We start from the raw sequence: 17,391 nt of genomic DNA, 5'->3' as shown, positions 1-17,391 counted from the left end.
TCAGTGTAGCACATGCCGTTAAACTTCCGGTTGAGCAGACGTAAACCGGAAGTGGTCGTGCAGGTGTCGTTCAGCCGCGACAACAAACACTCGTTTATCGTGTAAAGTGATAAACTAAGACGTTTATTCACCGGATAAGGCGAGCATTCAGGTGAATACTGTTGCACTACTCCGTCCGTTTATTATCAACCTCCTATGCGTATTAATGTCTCAAGTGGTTCTTATTTAGCCTCATGTGTTCATTAATGTGTTGATTAATGTGGACGTTACTTCACCAGACTCTTAACTTGTTTACTTTCTTTCAATTCTAATTAAAAAATAATCTACTATGTTCTGATGACGAACAATAATTGGATTTAATTATAGTACATTCGCATGTACTGATTGTTGTATCTTTTCAACACTTTGCCGCTTGAATTCATGTAACATTAACGTCATCCGCCCTCATCGTGTGCTGTCATATAATATAAATCATCTAAAATAATATCTTGGCATTTCCGATCTCCAGGCAGTCTCGCCATGTCCATGTCCCACCTGTACGGTCGGAGGACCGAGGAGGACGACGGGGTGGAGATGGAGAGCTTCGAGGTGACGGACTGGGACCTGGCTAACGAGTTCAACCCGGAGCGGCGCCGCCACCGGCAGACCAAGGACCAGGCGACCTACGGCATCTGGGCCGACCGGGACTCCGACGACGACGGGGAGAGGCCCAGCTTCGGGGGCAAGAAGTAAGTCACGCTTTGACCCACCATCTCATCACAAATGGCTCGATCAGATACTGTAGCCTGACATGTTGAAACGCAGGGATGATTGTTGTGTGTCTTCACATATTCAGCGTACACAAGTCATGGAAATTGCGTCTGCTGAAATACAAACTAAATCATCAACGGAAAAGTAGAAGCAGGAGTGAACAGAACAAGATATGCACATATTTATATCTATACAAAATGTGAATCAAATATTGAAACACTTTGCACAGACTGTGTCCATAAGCTATTAGGCATGGGTTCCAATACTGTCGGTGTTCCACTTCAGGTCCAAGGACTACACGGCCCCGGTGAACTTCATCAGCGCCGGCCTGCGTAAGAGCGCTGCGGAGGAGAAGAAGCAGCAGCAGAAGGACCCCGAGGACTCAGAGGACTCAGAGGATGGAGGTTCTGCTCCTCCTCCTCCACCATCTTCTTCACGCTCTGCTGCACCTAAAAAACTTCAGACGGTATTTGCATAATTCATATGTATACATTTTTATAGATATGTTGATGTTATGTTTAACTTTGCTACAAGAGTCGTGACTTTAATTTGATTGGCTACTTTAGAAAATGATTCATTGTGATTGGACGTCGGCTTAACTTTTGAGTCATTTGGATTCAGAGTTGAAGCATGCAGTCACATAGGTTACAGTTCAACGGTGAACAGTATGGTGTTGTCCCTGTGAATCTATTCTGCTAAATGTTCAAACAAGACCCTATTTTTTGTTTACGTTCTTTTAATAATTTCCCCTTTTCTTAAATTCCCTATTAGCTTGTTTAATTCAGTGACCCCAGTAAAACATGACTCTTTTTCCAGGGAGGAAATTTCCGTGGGAACCAGCCCCAAAGGTTTGCTGGTGGCGTGCGGACGGGACAGGACATCGGGAACTGGGAGAAGCACACCAAGGGGATCGGACAGAAGCTCCTGCAGAAGATGGGCTACCAGCCAGGCAAAGGCCTGGGGAAGAACGCTCAAGGTGTGTGGGTTTTATGAGACCACCGTTTAGACAGTTTAAAATATGAACAACAACATATTGAAGTGAATAGATGTGGTGGTGACGCCTGACGCGGTGCTGTGTCGCTGCAGGTATCATCAACCCCATCGAGGCGAAGGTGCGTAAGGGCAAGGGAGCGGTGGGGGCCTACGGCAACGAACGCACGCAGCAGAGCATCAAGGACTTCCCCAAGGTGGACTCGGAGGAAGAGGAGGAGAAGGTGCGACTTAAATAATTAATACTATTAATGCCTAAATCATTTTTTAAGAACCAGATCTTTCTGATACCTATGGTTCCATTTGGCTACCCTGCACTCTGTCCAGTGGTTGTTTTATAACAAGGCTGGGCTGCGCACTCCTAACTCTTGGAGGAAAGCGTCTGCTGTCAGAGCCTAACAGCAGGGTTCCTCTGTCCGAGCAGGAGTTCCAGAAGGAGCTGGGCCAGTGGCGGAGGGACCCGGCCGGGAAGAAGAAGCCCAAGTACTCCTTCAGGACGGTGGACGAGCTGAAGGCCAAAGGCAAGCTGGCCGGGCGGAGCGCCCAGACCCCCGCTGGGGAGCTGGCCCAGGTCAAGGTGAGTTCAGAGGAGAATCCTCTACTCTGGCTGGGCTCCTCCTTAGATGAGGTAGAGTATCAGCTCATGCTTAGATGAAGAAGAGTATCAGCTCATCATCTCTAGATTCATTCTTTGCTCATCTCATTTTGATCAAAATTTGACATTTGCACAGCCACACTTTATTTCTGATTCTATATTTATATTTTATAATATATTGTTTTATATCTTCCTTCCTGTAGTTTTTCATATTTTTGATCAACTGTCTCCCTGTATCCTTCTGTATGTGATTCTGATGGACCTCTCTCGCTCCCTGGTAGGTGATCGATATGACCGGCCGCGAGCAGAAGGTCTACTCCAGCTACAGCCAGATGACCAACAAGCACAGCGTCCCAGAGGAGGCCCCGCCCAGCAGAGACCAGAAGCCCTCAGGCTTCACCCTCCCTGAGCTGGAGCACAACCTGCAGCTGCTGATAGACCTCACAGAGCAGGACATACTGCAGGTGGGACTCGGTCACTTACCTGTGACGGTCATTAGGCTATAGTTTCAATACTGCAGCATAAACGTTTGATATTGTCTGCATCAAGTAGCAATGTCAAAAATGGTTATACTTTACTAGTGTGTGTGTGTGTGTGCATATACATTTGTTAGTTGATATAGTGTGTATTTATCTTTTGTAGACCTTTACATTTCTACTACTTTCTGCCGTGACACCTGAATGACCTATTTTGGATTCATAAAGTACCATCTCCTCCAGCGAGGACTCGTCCCTGCGCTAGTGCCCGGGTTTGTCAGAAGTTCTCTGTTGTATCTGCTCAGTAGAACTGATCTAGATCTGTTATCTCTCTCTGCCTCCCCTCCATGAATCCTCTCCCCCCTCCCGGCGGCAGTCGGCCAGGCGTCTGCAGCACGAGAAGGACATCGTGGTGACGCTGAGCCACGAGTCCTCCGCCCTGCAGAGCCGTCTGGAGGTGGAGCAGGACGCCATCCAGAGGATGGAGGCCGTGCTGGAGCTGGTGGAGCGCTTCCAGTCTGGGGAGAGCGCTCCTGGGGAGGGCCCCAGCCTGCAGGTACCTTCTGCTCCAAATACTATATTCATATACATTATATTCATATACTCTATATAAATATGCTTTATACTAATATTATACAGCCTATACTAAAATACTTTGTTAATATATACGTTATACTAAAATATGTTAGATTAAAATACAATATATTAATATTCGTTATACTAATATACCCTAACCCTATATTTATATACTTTATATAACATACGTTATATTACGTATATTAATGAACGTTATATTAATAAAAGTTATATTAGTATACATTTTGTTAATATATGTTATATAAACGTTACAAATATACGTTATCTTAATATACTTTGTACTAATATACTGTACATTATATTAATATTCATTAGGTTAATATTTGTTATATTAATATACGTTATACTAATATTCGTTATGATATATTCCCTGTTCCTGCAGGAGTGCGCTGGGATCTTCGAGACCCTGCAGAGGGACTACTACGAGGAGTACAAGGTGATGGGGCTGGCCGACCTGGCTGTGGCCGTGGTCTACCCCCTGCTGAAGGACAAGCTGCGCACCTGGGACCCCCTCAAAGTACGGCCCTTTACATCGTCTAATCGTGTGTTGTCCTCAGCCTGAGCGGTGTGGCTCTCAGATAGAACCATCTTCTAAATATCATAGTAATAATATAATTTAGTAATGTAAGAGAAGTCTGACCAGAACAAAGTCCGGACCGCTGACGTCAAAAGTCCAGCTTTTCTGTGATTCTTTGTAAAGTTGATGTTGCAAGCCGCTATTCTTTCCCAACACGTTGCCACGTTCCCAACAATCACTCTGTTGTTTCAGAACACTGCGAGCATAGAGACAGTTTCCCATTAGAATTTAGGTTATTGAGCGTTTTAAAGGCGTGGTTTACTCACCACAGTCCCGTTGTTGTGTGGTGTGGTAGGACAGCACCTACGGCCTGGAGGAGGTGGGACAGTGGAGAGCGCTGCTGGAATCCAGACAGCTGCACTCCAGCACCCCCGACGCCAACATGGATCCTTATCACAGGTAAGGGACCTGGGGACAAAAGTGGGGTGATCGGTCAGCAAACTGATCAGCAAAGGTATCGTCGCCATGTTATGTGAACGGTTACTTTTACTTTGAAGCAAGGTTTTTCTCAGGGGTCGGACAGGTCTAAAGTCAAGGGTTTAAGGTCTATTTTGAGGGATTGTGCCATTCAGTTTTCCCCCAGTGTTTAACTGTTCATAAATGATGGTTGATGACTGTGATGTACTCAGCGTGTGTGATGCGGTGTGCCTCCAGGCTGCTGTGGGAGGTGTGGCTCCCCGTGATGCGCTCCTCTGTGTCTGGTTGGCAGCCCCGCGCCGTGGGGGCCATGGTGGACTGCATTGAGGTGTGGGCCCCGCTGCTGCCCAGCTGGATCGTGGACCACCTGCTGGAGCAGCTGGTCCTACCCCGTCTCCAGAGAGAGGCAAGACGCTCCGCAGAACTCTGTATTGTTTTGGTTCTTTTGGGATGACTTGGTTGACCTGGTTGGTCCTGTAAAGTCATCCCAACACTATGCTATTTTCTTACGTTGTGAGTTACTGCGTGTGTGTCTGTGTGCGTCTGGGTAGGGATTATTTTATTACGTGTACAATGTACGCTTTATTGTAGGTTGTGTTTAATTTGTATGATTTGTATTTGCTTCAAAGTAAAAGCTCATTTGAGCACTGGTGTATGATGAAATGTGTGATACTAATAAAACGGATGGTGTGTCCAGGTGGATAACTGGAACCCGCTGACGGACACGGTGCCCATCCACTCCTGGATCCACCCCTGGCTGCCCCTGCTGCAGTCCCGCCTGGAGCCCCTCTACCCGCCCATCCGCAGCAAGCTGGCCAACGCCCTGCAGCGCTGGCACCCCAGTGACACCTCGGCCCGTCTCATCCTGCAGCCCTGGAAGGACGTGTTCTCCCCTGGCGCCTGGGAGGCCTTCATGGTCAAGAACATCCTCCCCAAGCTGGGTATGACCCCGACCTGCCCGCTGGGACACGGGGGACCCTGGATGGGTCTAGTACCTGATGCTAACGGCCTCAAAGATCTAGCATTGGTTCAATATGTTAGCCTTATAGCATAATTGCCATAAGTCATATTTTAAGGTTCATCTTGTATTTAGTGTCAAAAATATCAAGTCAAATAGATGAATTAGGCAGGTAGTTATGTATGTAAAAAGCCCTCTGATTGGCTTAGGATACAGCCAATGAGGCACAGTGAATCAGCAGTGTTAGGAGAGTAGAGTTAGAGATATCACAACTGGGCCAAAATATGACGTAGGCTAACGATATTGCAATGTTAATAATGATGCTAAATTATGATAACAATATTAGTTCAAAGGGAAACCTTTGTGGTTTGTTGTCGATGAAGGGGTGCTGGAGCTGTGTTGATGGGGGTGGGGGGGGGGTAACATGAGACCGAAGAGGTTGGGGAGTCACCGGTCTAGGAGTAGGGTGCTTGATCCCTGACCCCCCTATGACGTGTCCCTCCACAGCCCTTTGTCTCGGGGACCTGGTCATCAACCCACACCAGCAGCAGATGGAGCCCTTCAACTGGGTGATGGACTGGGAGAGCATGCTGTCCCTCTCCAGCCTCATGTCCTTGTTGGACAAGAACTTCTTCCCCAAGTGGCTACAGGTTAGTGAACATGAAGGTGCTTTAGATTACCTTTTGTTATGGTGAAGCTCAGGTTAGTGAACATAAGGGGCTTTAGATTACCTTTTATTATAATGAAGCTAGCTCCAGAGGTAGGGCGGGTCCTCTGGTGACCAGACGGTTGCTGGTTTCCCCTGGCTCCTCCTAGGTCGAGGGTCGAGGTGTCCCTTAGCAAGACGCCTCACCCTAACCCTCCAGAGCAGCTGGCTGTTGCCTTGCATGGTGGACACCACCATCGGTGTTTGAATGTGTGAATGAACGGGTGAACCCAGTGAGCTTTAAGCTTTGATGGTCCCTTCTCCCCAGGTGCTGTGCTCATGGCTGAGCAACAGCCCCAACTACGAGGAGATCACCAAGTGGTACCTGGGCTGGAAGAACTCGTTCAGCGACACGTTGCTGACCCAGCTGCTCATCAAGGACAAGTTCAACGAGGCCCTGGACATCATGAACCGGGCCGTGGCCTCGGGCGTGGGTAGGTGGCGATGGAGGAACTGTGGTCTGTGTATTCAAACAAAGAGTTCATTTCCACTGAGCCTTCATATACAAGTGCATTGGTGGAGAGATATAGCAGAAGAAATATAAAAATGTTACACTGTGAACCTGTTGTACTGGAATGTACACCAGCTAACCCTCTCTCCCCCTCTCCCCTTCTCTTCCCCTCTCTCCTCTCTCACCCTCTCCTTCCCTCTCTCCTCTCTCACCCTCTCCTTCCCTCTCTCCTCTCTCACCCTGTCTTCTCCTCTCTCACCCTCTCCCTTTTTCTCCCCTCTCCCTCTCCTCTCTCCGCTTTTCTCCCCTCTCTCTACCCCCTCTACTCTCCCTCTCTCCCCTCCTCCCTCCCCCTCCCCCTCTCCTCCCGGCCACCAGGGGGCTACATGCAGCCCGGCGCCCGGGAGAACATCGCCTACCTGACGCAGACGGAGCGGAGGAAGGACTTCCAGTACGAGGCGCTGCAGGAGCGGCGCGAGGCGGAGAGCGTGGCCCAGCGGGGGGTCAGCGCCGGCCTGCCCACCAACTTCAAGGACCTGATCCAGGCCAAGGCGGAGGAGAACAACATCGTGTTCATGCCCCTGGTGGCCAAGCGCTTCGAGGGCAAGCAGCTGTACACGTTCGGCCGCATCGTGATCTACATCGACCGGGGCGTGGTGTTCGTGCAGGGGGAGAAGACCTGGGTGCCCACCTCGCTACAGAGCCTCATAGACATGGCCAAATGAGTTACTGTCAAAGTGTTGTAAAACTCGTTATGTAATGCAATGTATAGTGTTTTTATTTTATTCAGGGTAAAAAAAAAGTATTTCTTTATGATGACAAACTATAATTCAAGTATGTTGGATTTGTTTGTGTGTGTCGATGAACCATGAATAAAATCGTTTGATATTATGCGGACGACTGTTTGGTTTTTCAATATATTCTTTATGAATATTTTAGAGCATTAAAAACGTTGTGTAGTATATGTTAAAGGATCCTGTAGGGGGCGGTACAGGCGTTTTACTGGACTTTCTCCTGCTGGTTAACTTTTTGTCCCTCAGTAGCTTCCGTGAGCATTGTGTTCCTAGCGGTTGGGCGAAGCTAGGTTTTGCTATCAGTTTAATTTTTCCAACTTTTCAGAAAGGATTGTACACTTTATTCCTCAATTTTACTCACAGGTGAGTTTACTTGTTCATGTACTTAATTCGACAATCATTCTGAAATGAGCGCTTAGCTAAGCAGTGAGTGAGTCCCCGATGGCTAACGTTAGCTAGCCTCTCAGCTGATGCTTCACGGCGACTCCGACGTACGTACACGTTGAGGATGTGCATCCTCCAGTTATAAAACCCACGGCTGTCCTGTCCTTCCAGCCGGTCAACCATGTCCGCCGAAGCCCTGAAGAAGCGAAAGGCGAAGGTTCTCCGCCCTGAAGGAGGAACCCCCGAGGTGAAGCGGGGTCGCGGAGACGGGGACCTCCAGGTAACAGAAGCTTTAGGGAGATGCACTCCTGATCCTCCCTGGAAGGAGGGGACACCCCCCCCCCCCCCAACTCTGATATTATTAATATTGTAGCATGAACTGAGTTTTTTCTAGGGTCAGGGGAGTTTCACACATTATCGGCCTGTTAAGCCCTTGGAGACTGTAACTTTGATTAAGCGCTATAGAAATAAAATTGAATTAAATTGGATTGAGATAAACCTCTACGTTCAAAGGGATCACACGTGCTTTCAACAACAGAATAAATCGTGTACCGTTCCCTGCAGGATGCATGAATTGAAAGGCTGCCTTTTAAAGTTTTCTCAGAGGGACGTTGACGTGAAGATGTCAACGAGGATGACAGACTGAGTGTGTGTTTAACGAGGAGTCCCCTGTGCGTGTAGGATGCTCGTGTGTACAGCGAGGAGCTGGAGCTGGAACGAAGGGACCCTGAGCAGGACTACCAGCAGTACAAGCAGACCTGTGAGAGTCTGGCCACACTCATGGGGGAGATCCAAGAGCTGAAAGCTGCTGGTGCTAAAGAAGGAGTGAGAGAAAAACACCTCTTTTATATATTAATTATTAATATTGAAGGGTATTTAGAGCGGAGATGTTTGTTTACATTTGGTCCTACTGGAATAAACAAATTAGCGGTCTTGTGGTTGCAGTGTACCGACGTGGAGAAGAGGCGTCTGCAGAGCTGCATCCACTTCATGAATCTGAAGAAGCTCAATCGCTTGGCTCACATGCGTCTGAAGAAGGGGCGAGACCAGACCCACGACGTAATGCCAGCAGACTCACCACCACGTTACGTACCCTGGCACGGGTGACTCAGAGACGGCTTCATAACCTCCTTGTTGTTGTTGTTGTTGTTGTACTTTCAGGCGAAGCAAAAGGTGGACGTGTTGCATCTTCAGCTGCAGAACCTGCTGTACGAGGTCATGCACCTGCAGAAGGAGATCAGCAAGTGTCTGGAGTTCAAGTCAGTGTTCTCACATACTTTACTGTGTGGTCACGTGTGTTTCATTGGTTTTTATCACAGCAAGGAATCCACTTAATGCTACACAATGCTAAGTACTATTTTAAAATGCAAGTGTAAATGTGTATTTGTGTGAGTCTATGTCAATCTTTTAGTTATTCCTGAATCCTGATCATTTTTCCCTTAATTGTTTCTTGAGAAGAGCACCACTTCCTGGGGTGTTAATTAAGTGATCTGAAGCTGAACGCGGTTTCTCCCTGCAGGTCGAAGCACGAGGAGATCGATCTGGTGAGCGAGACGGAGTTCTACCAGGAGGCCCCTGAGGAGATCTCCAGGCCCCTGCTCACCAAGGAGGACACCCACCAGCTCACCCTGGCCCGGCTGGACTGGGAGCTGGAGCAGAGGAAGAGGTGACACAGGCGTGGTGGTTCTGAGCGGTCTGCTGTGTGGCCTCACCTGTCAATCAATGTCTTTTATAATCAACACCTGGTCATCGTTGACGTTCATGTCATTTCCATTTCCGTTGAGACATTTGACTCACACCGTAGGTCCAGGTTAAATGGTAAATGGACTACATTTATACATCCCTTTTCTAACCAGTGGCCACTCAGAGCGCTTTACAATATATTTATAACATTCACCCATTCATGCACACTGACGGCGGTGTCCACCATGCAAAGCGACAGCCAGCTCATCAGGAGCAGTCAGGGTGAGGCTGCTTGCTCAGGGACACCCCGACACTCAGCTAGGAGGAGCCGGGGATCGAACTAACAACGTTCTGGTTACCTGCCAACCCGCTCTACCTCCTGAGCCACATGCCGCCTAGGTTGTGTGTCAGTATTGTGGTGTAGTCTTTGTATTTGTATTTGAAAGATGCGCACAAACTCAACGACACTGACCTTAATAAATACGTGGTATTTAAATGAGTTTAATCAACGCAGTGGTTCAAAGCGATGCTAGAAATGCTACGTCTGTCTCCTTGTGCATAGGTTGGCGGTGAAGTACAGTGAGTCTCAGACGACGAAGGAGAAGATCGCCAAGAGCATCGAGGTGAAGAAGGAGCATCTGAGCAGCCTCCAGCCGGGACTCAACGCCATCATGCAGGTAGAACCACGTCACACCAAACCACACCACATAGAACTATGATCACATAAAACTATGATCATATATAATGCTATAAGGCTGGCTGTCTCTCTACGCCCTCAGTGGTCATCACATAGAACTATTATGATTATTCATTACCTCATTCAATGTTGTGGGCTTTTTAAATGGTAGGAGAGCATCTAGTCAAGCTGGTTCAGAAGATAAAGGTTGGGATAGAACGTCAGAAAAGTCTTTGTTTTAAAGTCAGTGTTTTATTTATAAATAAGTATAGCACAGCGTCAATCTGGATGCTGAGAGAATTCCCACGTGCTATTAAAATAGAATAGTGATCTAAACAGTAGAAAGATGGAGGATAAAGTGTCAAAGCGGATTCATCAGTGTGTTCATAGGTGATTCTGTGGTGTTTACGTAATAGAATAAAGCTTCTGCTTTGTGACCCCTCGCCCCCAGGCCTCCCTCCCGGTGCAGCAGTACCTGTCCATGCCCTTCGAGCAGACCCAGAAGCAGACGGAGGTGGCCCGCCACCTGCCCCCCGCCCTCTACGTGCTGTTCGTCCAGGCCAAGGCCTACGGACAGGCCTGTGGTGCGTAGAGGATCCCCCCCACGTGTTGGTTCAGCCCTGGGCTCCTCTGAAGGTCTGAAGACTCAAGGATTCTCTCTGTGTTTCAGACAAGAACCTCAGCGTGTCCATCAGCGGGGACGTGGATGAGGCCAAGGCCCTGTCCAAGCCACCTGAGGACTCCCAGGGTACGCACGCACACCCATGCACGTTGGACATTCGTTTGTGTTTAGATGTTTCACGATGAAATAACTCATAGTTCATAGTATGCAGTCTGTGTTTGTGTTGGTATATTTGTCTTAGTATATTTGTGTTTTCTCTGCTGTCTAGATGATGAGAGTGATTCGGATGCAGAGGAGGAGCAGGAGAAAACGGTGATTATCTGGACACAAACATTCCCAGAGGCTTCTTCCATGTACTGATTTAGGTTTCACCTTCATTGGTGTTTCTAAACGACACACACACCCACGCACGCACACACACACACACACACCCCCCTCCTCCCCCCAAGGGTCAGACAGTTCAGCTGTTTCCCACCCTCTTCCCCCCCCCCCCCCCCCCACTCTGGCGTTGTGGTCTGGGGGTTTGGGGAGTGGCGCTCATCGATCGTTTCCTGCGCCCAGATCCCTGCCTTCTGAGGGATTCTGGGAAAATTTAGCAAGGATGTCTGGGGGACTGTAACCGGACCCCCGTCACGAGCCTTCCAACGCATTGTCAGACCGCAGCCCTTCCCTGTTTACTCTGCAGTCTCTCTCTCCCTCACCTCTCGCCCTCTCTGTCCCCCTCGGTGTTAATTACTGTTGTTCGGCCATAATATACATAAATACTTATAGCAAGCGCTTTTTTTACTTCTATTTTCTACAACATTGGCACATCCTCACCCTTTAAATCTGTCACTCCATCGCCCTCCCCTTCAAACAGCCTCTTCCTCCCCGCTGTGTCACTGTAGTCTTCAGCACATCATCAGCCCCGAGGTTTCTGCTGTCTGCAGCTGAAAGAAGAGCCCAAGGAGCCGCCCTGACACCAGAGGCTGAGCAGGCCCTCGCTACCTTCCCTTCTTTAACACCTTGTTTGGTCTCCTCTTCCCTCCCCCAGAAGAGGAGGCGGCCCACCACCGGCTGCCAGCTGGACGACAAACGGCGGGAGATGCTGAAGAGACATCCTCTCTCCCTCTGCCTGGACCTCAAGTGTAAAGGTACTGACCCCATCCGCCGTCTGGCATGACTAATGAAATCCTCCACTTACTTCGGTATTAATAGACACCCTTGGAGGCCATTAGGGCGAGCGCCTCCATCCGCGTTCACTTAAACACCGCGCCGGCTTCCCCAAAGTGCTCCCATGCATGTTTATTGTTGTAACCCTATCCCCCAGATCCAGTGTCTGGTATTGTGGCTCCAGTCCATTATTAATGATGTTAGGACACGGTCTGACTCGTGACTGCCCCCTGCTGGTGATGGGGGGGAGGGGGGGGGGGGGGATCACAAGGAGAACTGCATTGCAGGGAGAGAGGGAGGATGAGAGAGATAGAGACTCTTGCAGCAGCAGAGATTCTGCATGGGCGATCTCTCCCCTGTAAGCACTACTCGCGCTCGTCCACTGTGGTCGCGTCCCTCAGCGCAGCGCCATGTTGTTGTTACTGCAGCCGGGCCACGCCTCGGTGGACGAGTGTCAACGGGTTCAGACAGGAGCTGCAGAGAGAGGGATAGAGGGCTGTCATCATGACCTCCACACCTCACACCAGCACCCTGGGGAGCCTCCCTCCATCCACTCCCTCCTCCTCCCCCCCCTCCATGACCGTCTCTGGTCTGATACAGATGTAGGGGCGTTGACGCTGTGCAGATGTTAGACAGTAACAGAAGGGGTGTTCAAACCCACAACCCTGTGTGAAGGCTGTATTCCCTCTGTACGCCTGCAGATGGCAGTGTCCTCCACCTCTACTTCTACCACCTGATCAACCTCAACATCCTGACCGTGAAGACCAAGGTGTCCACCGGCACCGACCTCAGCACCGCTGTCAGTGCTGGGTGGGTGTGGCTCTGTGTGTGTGTGTGTGCGCTCATTGTGTGTGTGTGTGTGTGCGCTCATTGTGTGTGTGTGTGTGTGTGTGCGCTCATTGTGTGTGTGTGTGTGTGTGTGTGTGTGTGTGTGTGTGTGCTTGTCACTGAGTGCATGTGTGTGTGCCTGTGTGTGTGTGTGTGTGCAGTCCCTGTGTGTGTGTGTGTGCAGTCCCTGTGTGTGTGTGTGTGTGTGTGTGCCTGTCATCCCTGTGTGTGTTGGTCTGATGAGTCTAGTGATCCTATTGATTCTCTCCTGCAGCGAGCTGCTGAACGCGGAGACTCTGCTCAGCTGCCTGTACAGCGGAGACCTGGGCCAGGAAACACCCAACCCCGCCAACCGCTACCAGTTCGATAAAGTCGGGTGAGGACAGCAAAACGCTTTGTCTCACAGTGAGCTGCACAAAGACGGTGGATCGATGTAATGCTTATAGCTGGAGCGGAGACTAGAGCACCAAAACACAACCCTGAAATAGAAAAGTACATTTGCATTTAGCAGACGCTTTTATCCAAAGAGACTTAGAATAAAGAAGATTAGTCAGAAGAAAGAGAAACAATATCTGTCGGGTACAGTAAGGATGTTTATAGAACCAAGTGCCAAACCCTAACAAATAGCTAGGTTCACCCATTCTCCGTATACAACAAATCTAAAAGTACCGCATTATATTGCGTTATAACTACCCCCCTGGCTACCTGGATGGTTGGACCTTCTGCCCCTCCTCCTCGGTGTCTTCAGAATGTTCTTGAGCTCCTCCACTCTGCTGAGTCTGGTTTATTTTTTAACTGCTATTGATGACCCGGGGGCTCAGGCTATTGAAGCGATCGAGCTACAGTGAGCGTTAACAGCCCTGCATTCCCATCACCCTAGGATCGTGACGTTTGCGGACCACGTGAGCGAGCTGGGGCACCCCTACGTCTGGGTGCAGGACCTGGGGGGGCTCTACTTCCCTGGAGAGGCTCCGCAGGTGAGTCTGATGGGCTTTAGAATCTTTTTAGAATAAAATCTAGTCCTTTTTTCTTTGCTTAAAGGTGACATATTATAGGTGTGAGTTTGATTAGCCATTACAAGCAGTTTTGAAAATGTACCTCTTCTGACATCACAAGTGGGCGTGTCCACCTAGATGTGTGCTGGATAGATCAATCTACCAGCCTACCCAGTGGACTGTACCAGACGCTGCTCATCTATCCGTCATACATCTAGGTGGAAACGCCCACTTGTGATGTCAGAAGAGGCAGATTTTCTAAACGGCTTGTAACGGCTAATCAAACTGACACCTGGAGGTATAATAGGTCACCTTTAATCGTGCACTATGCAGATTTTTCACTGCAACCATCACTTTTGCACCCAATTATGTATTTTTTCTCCAGATCAAATATATTTTCAGAGAGAATTCCTGCTATGAATGAGCTGTAGGTCAAAGCCTCTTAGACGCGCATTGTTTCAAATATTTTGAGTGAAAGTGACACATGTCTAATTGATGGCTGCAAATATGACATTTTATTTGGTGGCATTCAGCTATTTAATGTGTGTGTGTGTGTGTGTGTGTCCTCCAGGGTGTGCGTGTGGGCAGTGCTCTGAGTGCCAGTCACATGGAGGCCACCATGAAGCTTCTGAGGGGCCGAGTCCAGTCCCGCCTGGCCCTCCACAAACAGTTCACCTCCCTGGGTACGCTCCGTCCATCCCTGTCCCCCCCCTCCGGTGCTCTGCTCGTAGGAAGGGTGAAAAGAGGCTGAGTTAGAGCCCTATTTTTGTGTGTGTGTGTGGTACTAAGAAGTCAGTGGGTCATGTTTGAACCATCTGAAAGGTGTATTTTAAAGAAGCCCCTGTGTTGTTCTGCTCACCAGAACACAGCATAGTGCCCATCTCCAGTGAGTCCCAGCACCTCTTCCCTGCCAAGGTCATCTCCCGGCTGGCCCGCTGGACCACTATCGCCCACCAGGACTACATGGTAGGTCCTGCTCTGAGCCCCCCTCCTACACAGCTCTGTGATGAAGAGGCCTGACCCGGTGACCGGGCGGCCATGATTCAGTGTTACTGCTCATCGTCTTTCTCTGGTGTTCGTTCATCATGACATGAAGACCTTGATACCAGCCTCTAGTCTAATTCATGACCATGAGAAGATGTGCCATCAAAACCATCCCAAGATGGGGTTTGAAATTAGATGTCAGCGAGGGAGTAACATTAGTTTTGGACTTAAACGTCAGGTTATGAACCTCAGTTGGGCTGTGAGGCTGATATTTGGAGTTAATAAGCATGTCTCACTGTCTATCGATATGGTGTTGATACTAGTGGGCTCCTCACCGCTACGCTATCCCTGACCTTGTGATCGCCCCTCGTGACCTTGTGTTCCCCCGTCCTGACCTTGTGTTCCTCCCCTCGTGACCTTGTGTTCCCCCGTCCTGACCTTGTGTTCCTCCCATCCTGACCTTGTGTTCTCCCCGTCGTGACCTTGTGTTCCCCCGTCGTGACCTTGTGTTCCCCCGTCCTGACCTTGTGTTCCTCCCCTCGTGACCTTGTGTTCCCCCCGTCCTGACCTTGTGTTCCCCCCGTCCTGACCTTGTGTTCCCCCGTCCTGACCTTGTGTTCCTCCCGTCCTGACCTTGTGTTCCTCCCGTCCTGACCTTGTGTTCCCCCCGTCGTGACCTTGTGTTCCCCCGTCCTGACCTTGTGTTCCCCCCGTCCTGACCTTGTGTTCCCCGTCCTGACCTTGTGTTCCTCCCGTCCTGACCTTGTGTTCCCCCCGTCGTGACCTTGTGTTCCCCCGTCCTGACCTTGTGATCCCCCCTCGTGACCTTGTGATCCCCCCCCCCCCCCCTCAGGACCTGAGCTTCACCAAACACGTGACCGGCGCCGGCCTGGCCAAGGAGGCGGACCTGTTCTTCATGGCGGTGTTGGAGCGGGGGACAGGTCGGTACCAGGAGCACGAGACACGGGAGGTCATGAGATCTCAGCCCTTCACCCTTCAGTCGTGTCATTCCCTCTTCTCTCCTCTCCTGCCGTCAGCTCGCCTGCAGGCGGCGGTGATGCTGAACCCGCGCTACCCAGAGGTCTCTCCTCTGTTCTCCCTCTGCCTCAGCTGGAAGGGGGAGCACAGCGGGAGCACTGACGACAACCTCAGGGTGAGTCCACACTCTCACTCACTGTGGGGTGGTCAGCTCCCCTCACACACTCACTCACACACACACTCACTCACTGTGGGGCGGTCAGCTCCCCTCACTCACTCACTGTGGGCGGGTCAGCTCCCCTCACTCACTCACTCACTGTGGGGTGGTCAGCTCCCCTCACTCACTCACTCACTGTGGGCGGGTCAGCTCCCCTCACTCACTCACTGTGGGGCGGTCAGCTCCCCTCACTCACTCACTCACTGTGGGCGGGTCAGCTCCCCACACACACTGACTCACACACACACACACACTCACTCACTGTGGGGCGGTCAGCTCCCCTCACTCACTCACTCACTCACTCACTCACTCACTCACTCACTGTGGGGGGATCAGCTCCCCTCACACACACTCACTCACTCACTGTGGGGGGATCAGCTCCCCACACACACACACACACATGCCACCCTCTACATTGAGTGTGAGCGGTAGTCTTTTCATGTCCCAGAGGTCCGTCTTCCCCCTCTAACCCCCCCGTGTGTTCCAGGCCATGGAGAGCGAGGTGAACGTGTTCAAGAGCGAGCTGCAGGGCCCGCGCCCGGGACACCAGCTGCTGACCAATCAGCTGGCCCGGCTGTGCGTCTGTCTGGACGTGTACCTGGAGACGGACGGAGAGGACAACAGCGTGGAGGGGCCGCGGGAGTTCCCTCGGGAGAAGATGTGCCTGCGGACCGTCAGGTAATGCTGGATATTATTCAGCCAGCGGCCATGTTGCATTATCATCTCTTATAGGTGTTTAATTGATGCTGCGCTTTTACTCATTTGATTTACTCTCTGGTTTGCGTTGACTGTGTTGTCCACTGTAGGTGTTGTAAAGCACTTAATAAACCTGCTACTGAACCAGCGCTGCATAACTAAAGTGTGCTCCCCCTCCTCTCATGTCCCCAGGGGTCCCAACCGCCTGAAGCCCTTCAAGTACAACCACCCCCAGGGCTTCTTCAGCCACCGCTGAGGGCCACGCCCCACCCACCCCAGGGTGCTGGGACCCCCGCCCCACTCCACCTCCGGCTGCTGGGGCTCATGCTAGCTGCTGTAGCTGGGGGTCCTAGCGAGTGTTTCCAGCCACCTGGCCTCCCTGTCGTTCGGCTCGTCGCCCCCTCCGTGGATTCCTGAGGAGACGGCCATTTTTATTTGTAGTCGCACACAAAAAAAGTTGTCCCTTTTTTGAATAAAAAAAGTGTATTTTCGGGAAAGTCTTTTTTATTTCGTACCATGTCAGTGCTTTTCCTCTTCTTTGGTTTGAGTCCGGAGCCTTAGCATTGAGGAAGGCTATCATTCGCTCTCTCGCTCTCTTGTTCTCTCTCGCTCCCTCTTGTTCTCTCCCTCTGTCTCTCTCGTTCTCTCTCTCCCTAAGTCCTCCCTCTCATCTATTTATAGGTTATATCTGCGGCACCAGAGCTGGTTCTTCATCCATTGTCCAGGGTGCTGCTCTGTGCTGAGTCACCCTCTGAGAGGAGCTGGTTTCTGCTCCCTGGTCCCGGTTACTGCTCTGAGCTGAGTCATCCTTAGAGATGAGCTGGTTCTTGCTCTATGCTGACTCAGTCCCCCTCAGAGAGAAGCC

At 50.4% G+C, this 17,391-nt stretch overlaps 2 protein-coding genes across 2 annotated transcripts; both read left to right on the top strand.

Annotated features, from left to right (window-relative positions):
* The first annotated feature begins 32 nt into the window (after positions 1-32).
* On the top strand, positions 33-7,408 carry tfip11 (tuftelin interacting protein 11). Its single transcript, XM_084467917.1, has 15 exons — positions 33-151; positions 509-728; positions 1,036-1,216; positions 1,567-1,726; positions 1,837-1,964; positions 2,165-2,317; positions 2,617-2,799; positions 3,188-3,367; positions 3,791-3,925; positions 4,281-4,384; positions 4,640-4,808; positions 5,100-5,343; positions 5,868-6,010; positions 6,335-6,500; positions 6,896-7,408. Exons 2-15 carry the CDS (start codon positions 520-522, stop codon positions 7,240-7,242), a joined length of 2,502 nt encoding a protein of 833 aa, XP_084324043.1. The 5' UTR covers positions 33-151; positions 509-519; the 3' UTR covers positions 7,243-7,408.
* A 235-nt stretch (positions 7,409-7,643) lies between these two features.
* thoc5 (THO complex 5) lies at positions 7,644-17,013 on the top strand. The gene is made up of 20 exons (XM_084467683.1): positions 7,644-7,674; positions 7,867-7,975; positions 8,377-8,520; positions 8,641-8,754; positions 8,857-8,954; positions 9,215-9,361; positions 9,941-10,055; positions 10,506-10,638; positions 10,725-10,802; positions 10,945-10,988; positions 11,710-11,809; positions 12,530-12,638; positions 12,931-13,032; positions 13,537-13,633; positions 14,223-14,334; positions 14,514-14,617; positions 15,489-15,576; positions 15,673-15,788; positions 16,318-16,508; positions 16,719-17,013. The coding sequence occupies exons 2-20, from the start codon at positions 7,877-7,879 to the stop codon at positions 16,780-16,782; spliced, it is 2,055 nt and encodes a 684-aa protein (XP_084323809.1). The 5' UTR covers positions 7,644-7,674; positions 7,867-7,876; the 3' UTR covers positions 16,783-17,013.
* The last annotated feature ends 378 nt before the right edge of the window (positions 17,014-17,391 follow it).

The sequence above is a fragment of the Micromesistius poutassou genome (assembly GCF_964030765.1).
Source record: "Micromesistius poutassou genome assembly, chromosome: 5".
Taxonomy (NCBI): Eukaryota; Metazoa; Chordata; class Actinopteri; order Gadiformes; family Gadidae; genus Micromesistius; species Micromesistius poutassou.
Note: the sequence above shows the minus strand (reverse complement) of the source record. Positions and strands in the feature narration are given on the sequence as shown.

Excerpts from the sequence above, each read along its gene's own strand:
- tfip11 (XM_084467917.1), top strand. The coding sequence starts at position 520 with ATGTCCATGTCCCACCTGTACGGTCGGAGGACCGAGGAGGACGACGGG. Across the intron at positions 2,800-3,187 it reads CAGAGCAGGACATACTGCAG|TCGGCCAGGCGTCTGCAGCA; the intron begins GTGGGACTCGGT and ends TCCCGGCGGCAG. Across the intron at positions 4,385-4,639 it reads AACATGGATCCTTATCACAG|GCTGCTGTGGGAGGTGTGGC; the intron begins GTAAGGGACCTG and ends GTGTGCCTCCAG.
- thoc5 (XM_084467683.1), top strand. The coding sequence starts at position 7,877 with ATGTCCGCCGAAGCCCTGAAGAAGCGAAAGGCGAAGGTTCTCCGCCCT. Across the intron at positions 10,639-10,724 it reads GGCCTACGGACAGGCCTGTG|ACAAGAACCTCAGCGTGTCC; the intron begins GTGCGTAGAGGA and ends TCTGTGTTTCAG. Across the intron at positions 14,618-15,488 it reads TCGCCCACCAGGACTACATG|GACCTGAGCTTCACCAAACA; the intron begins GTAGGTCCTGCT and ends CCCCCCCCTCAG.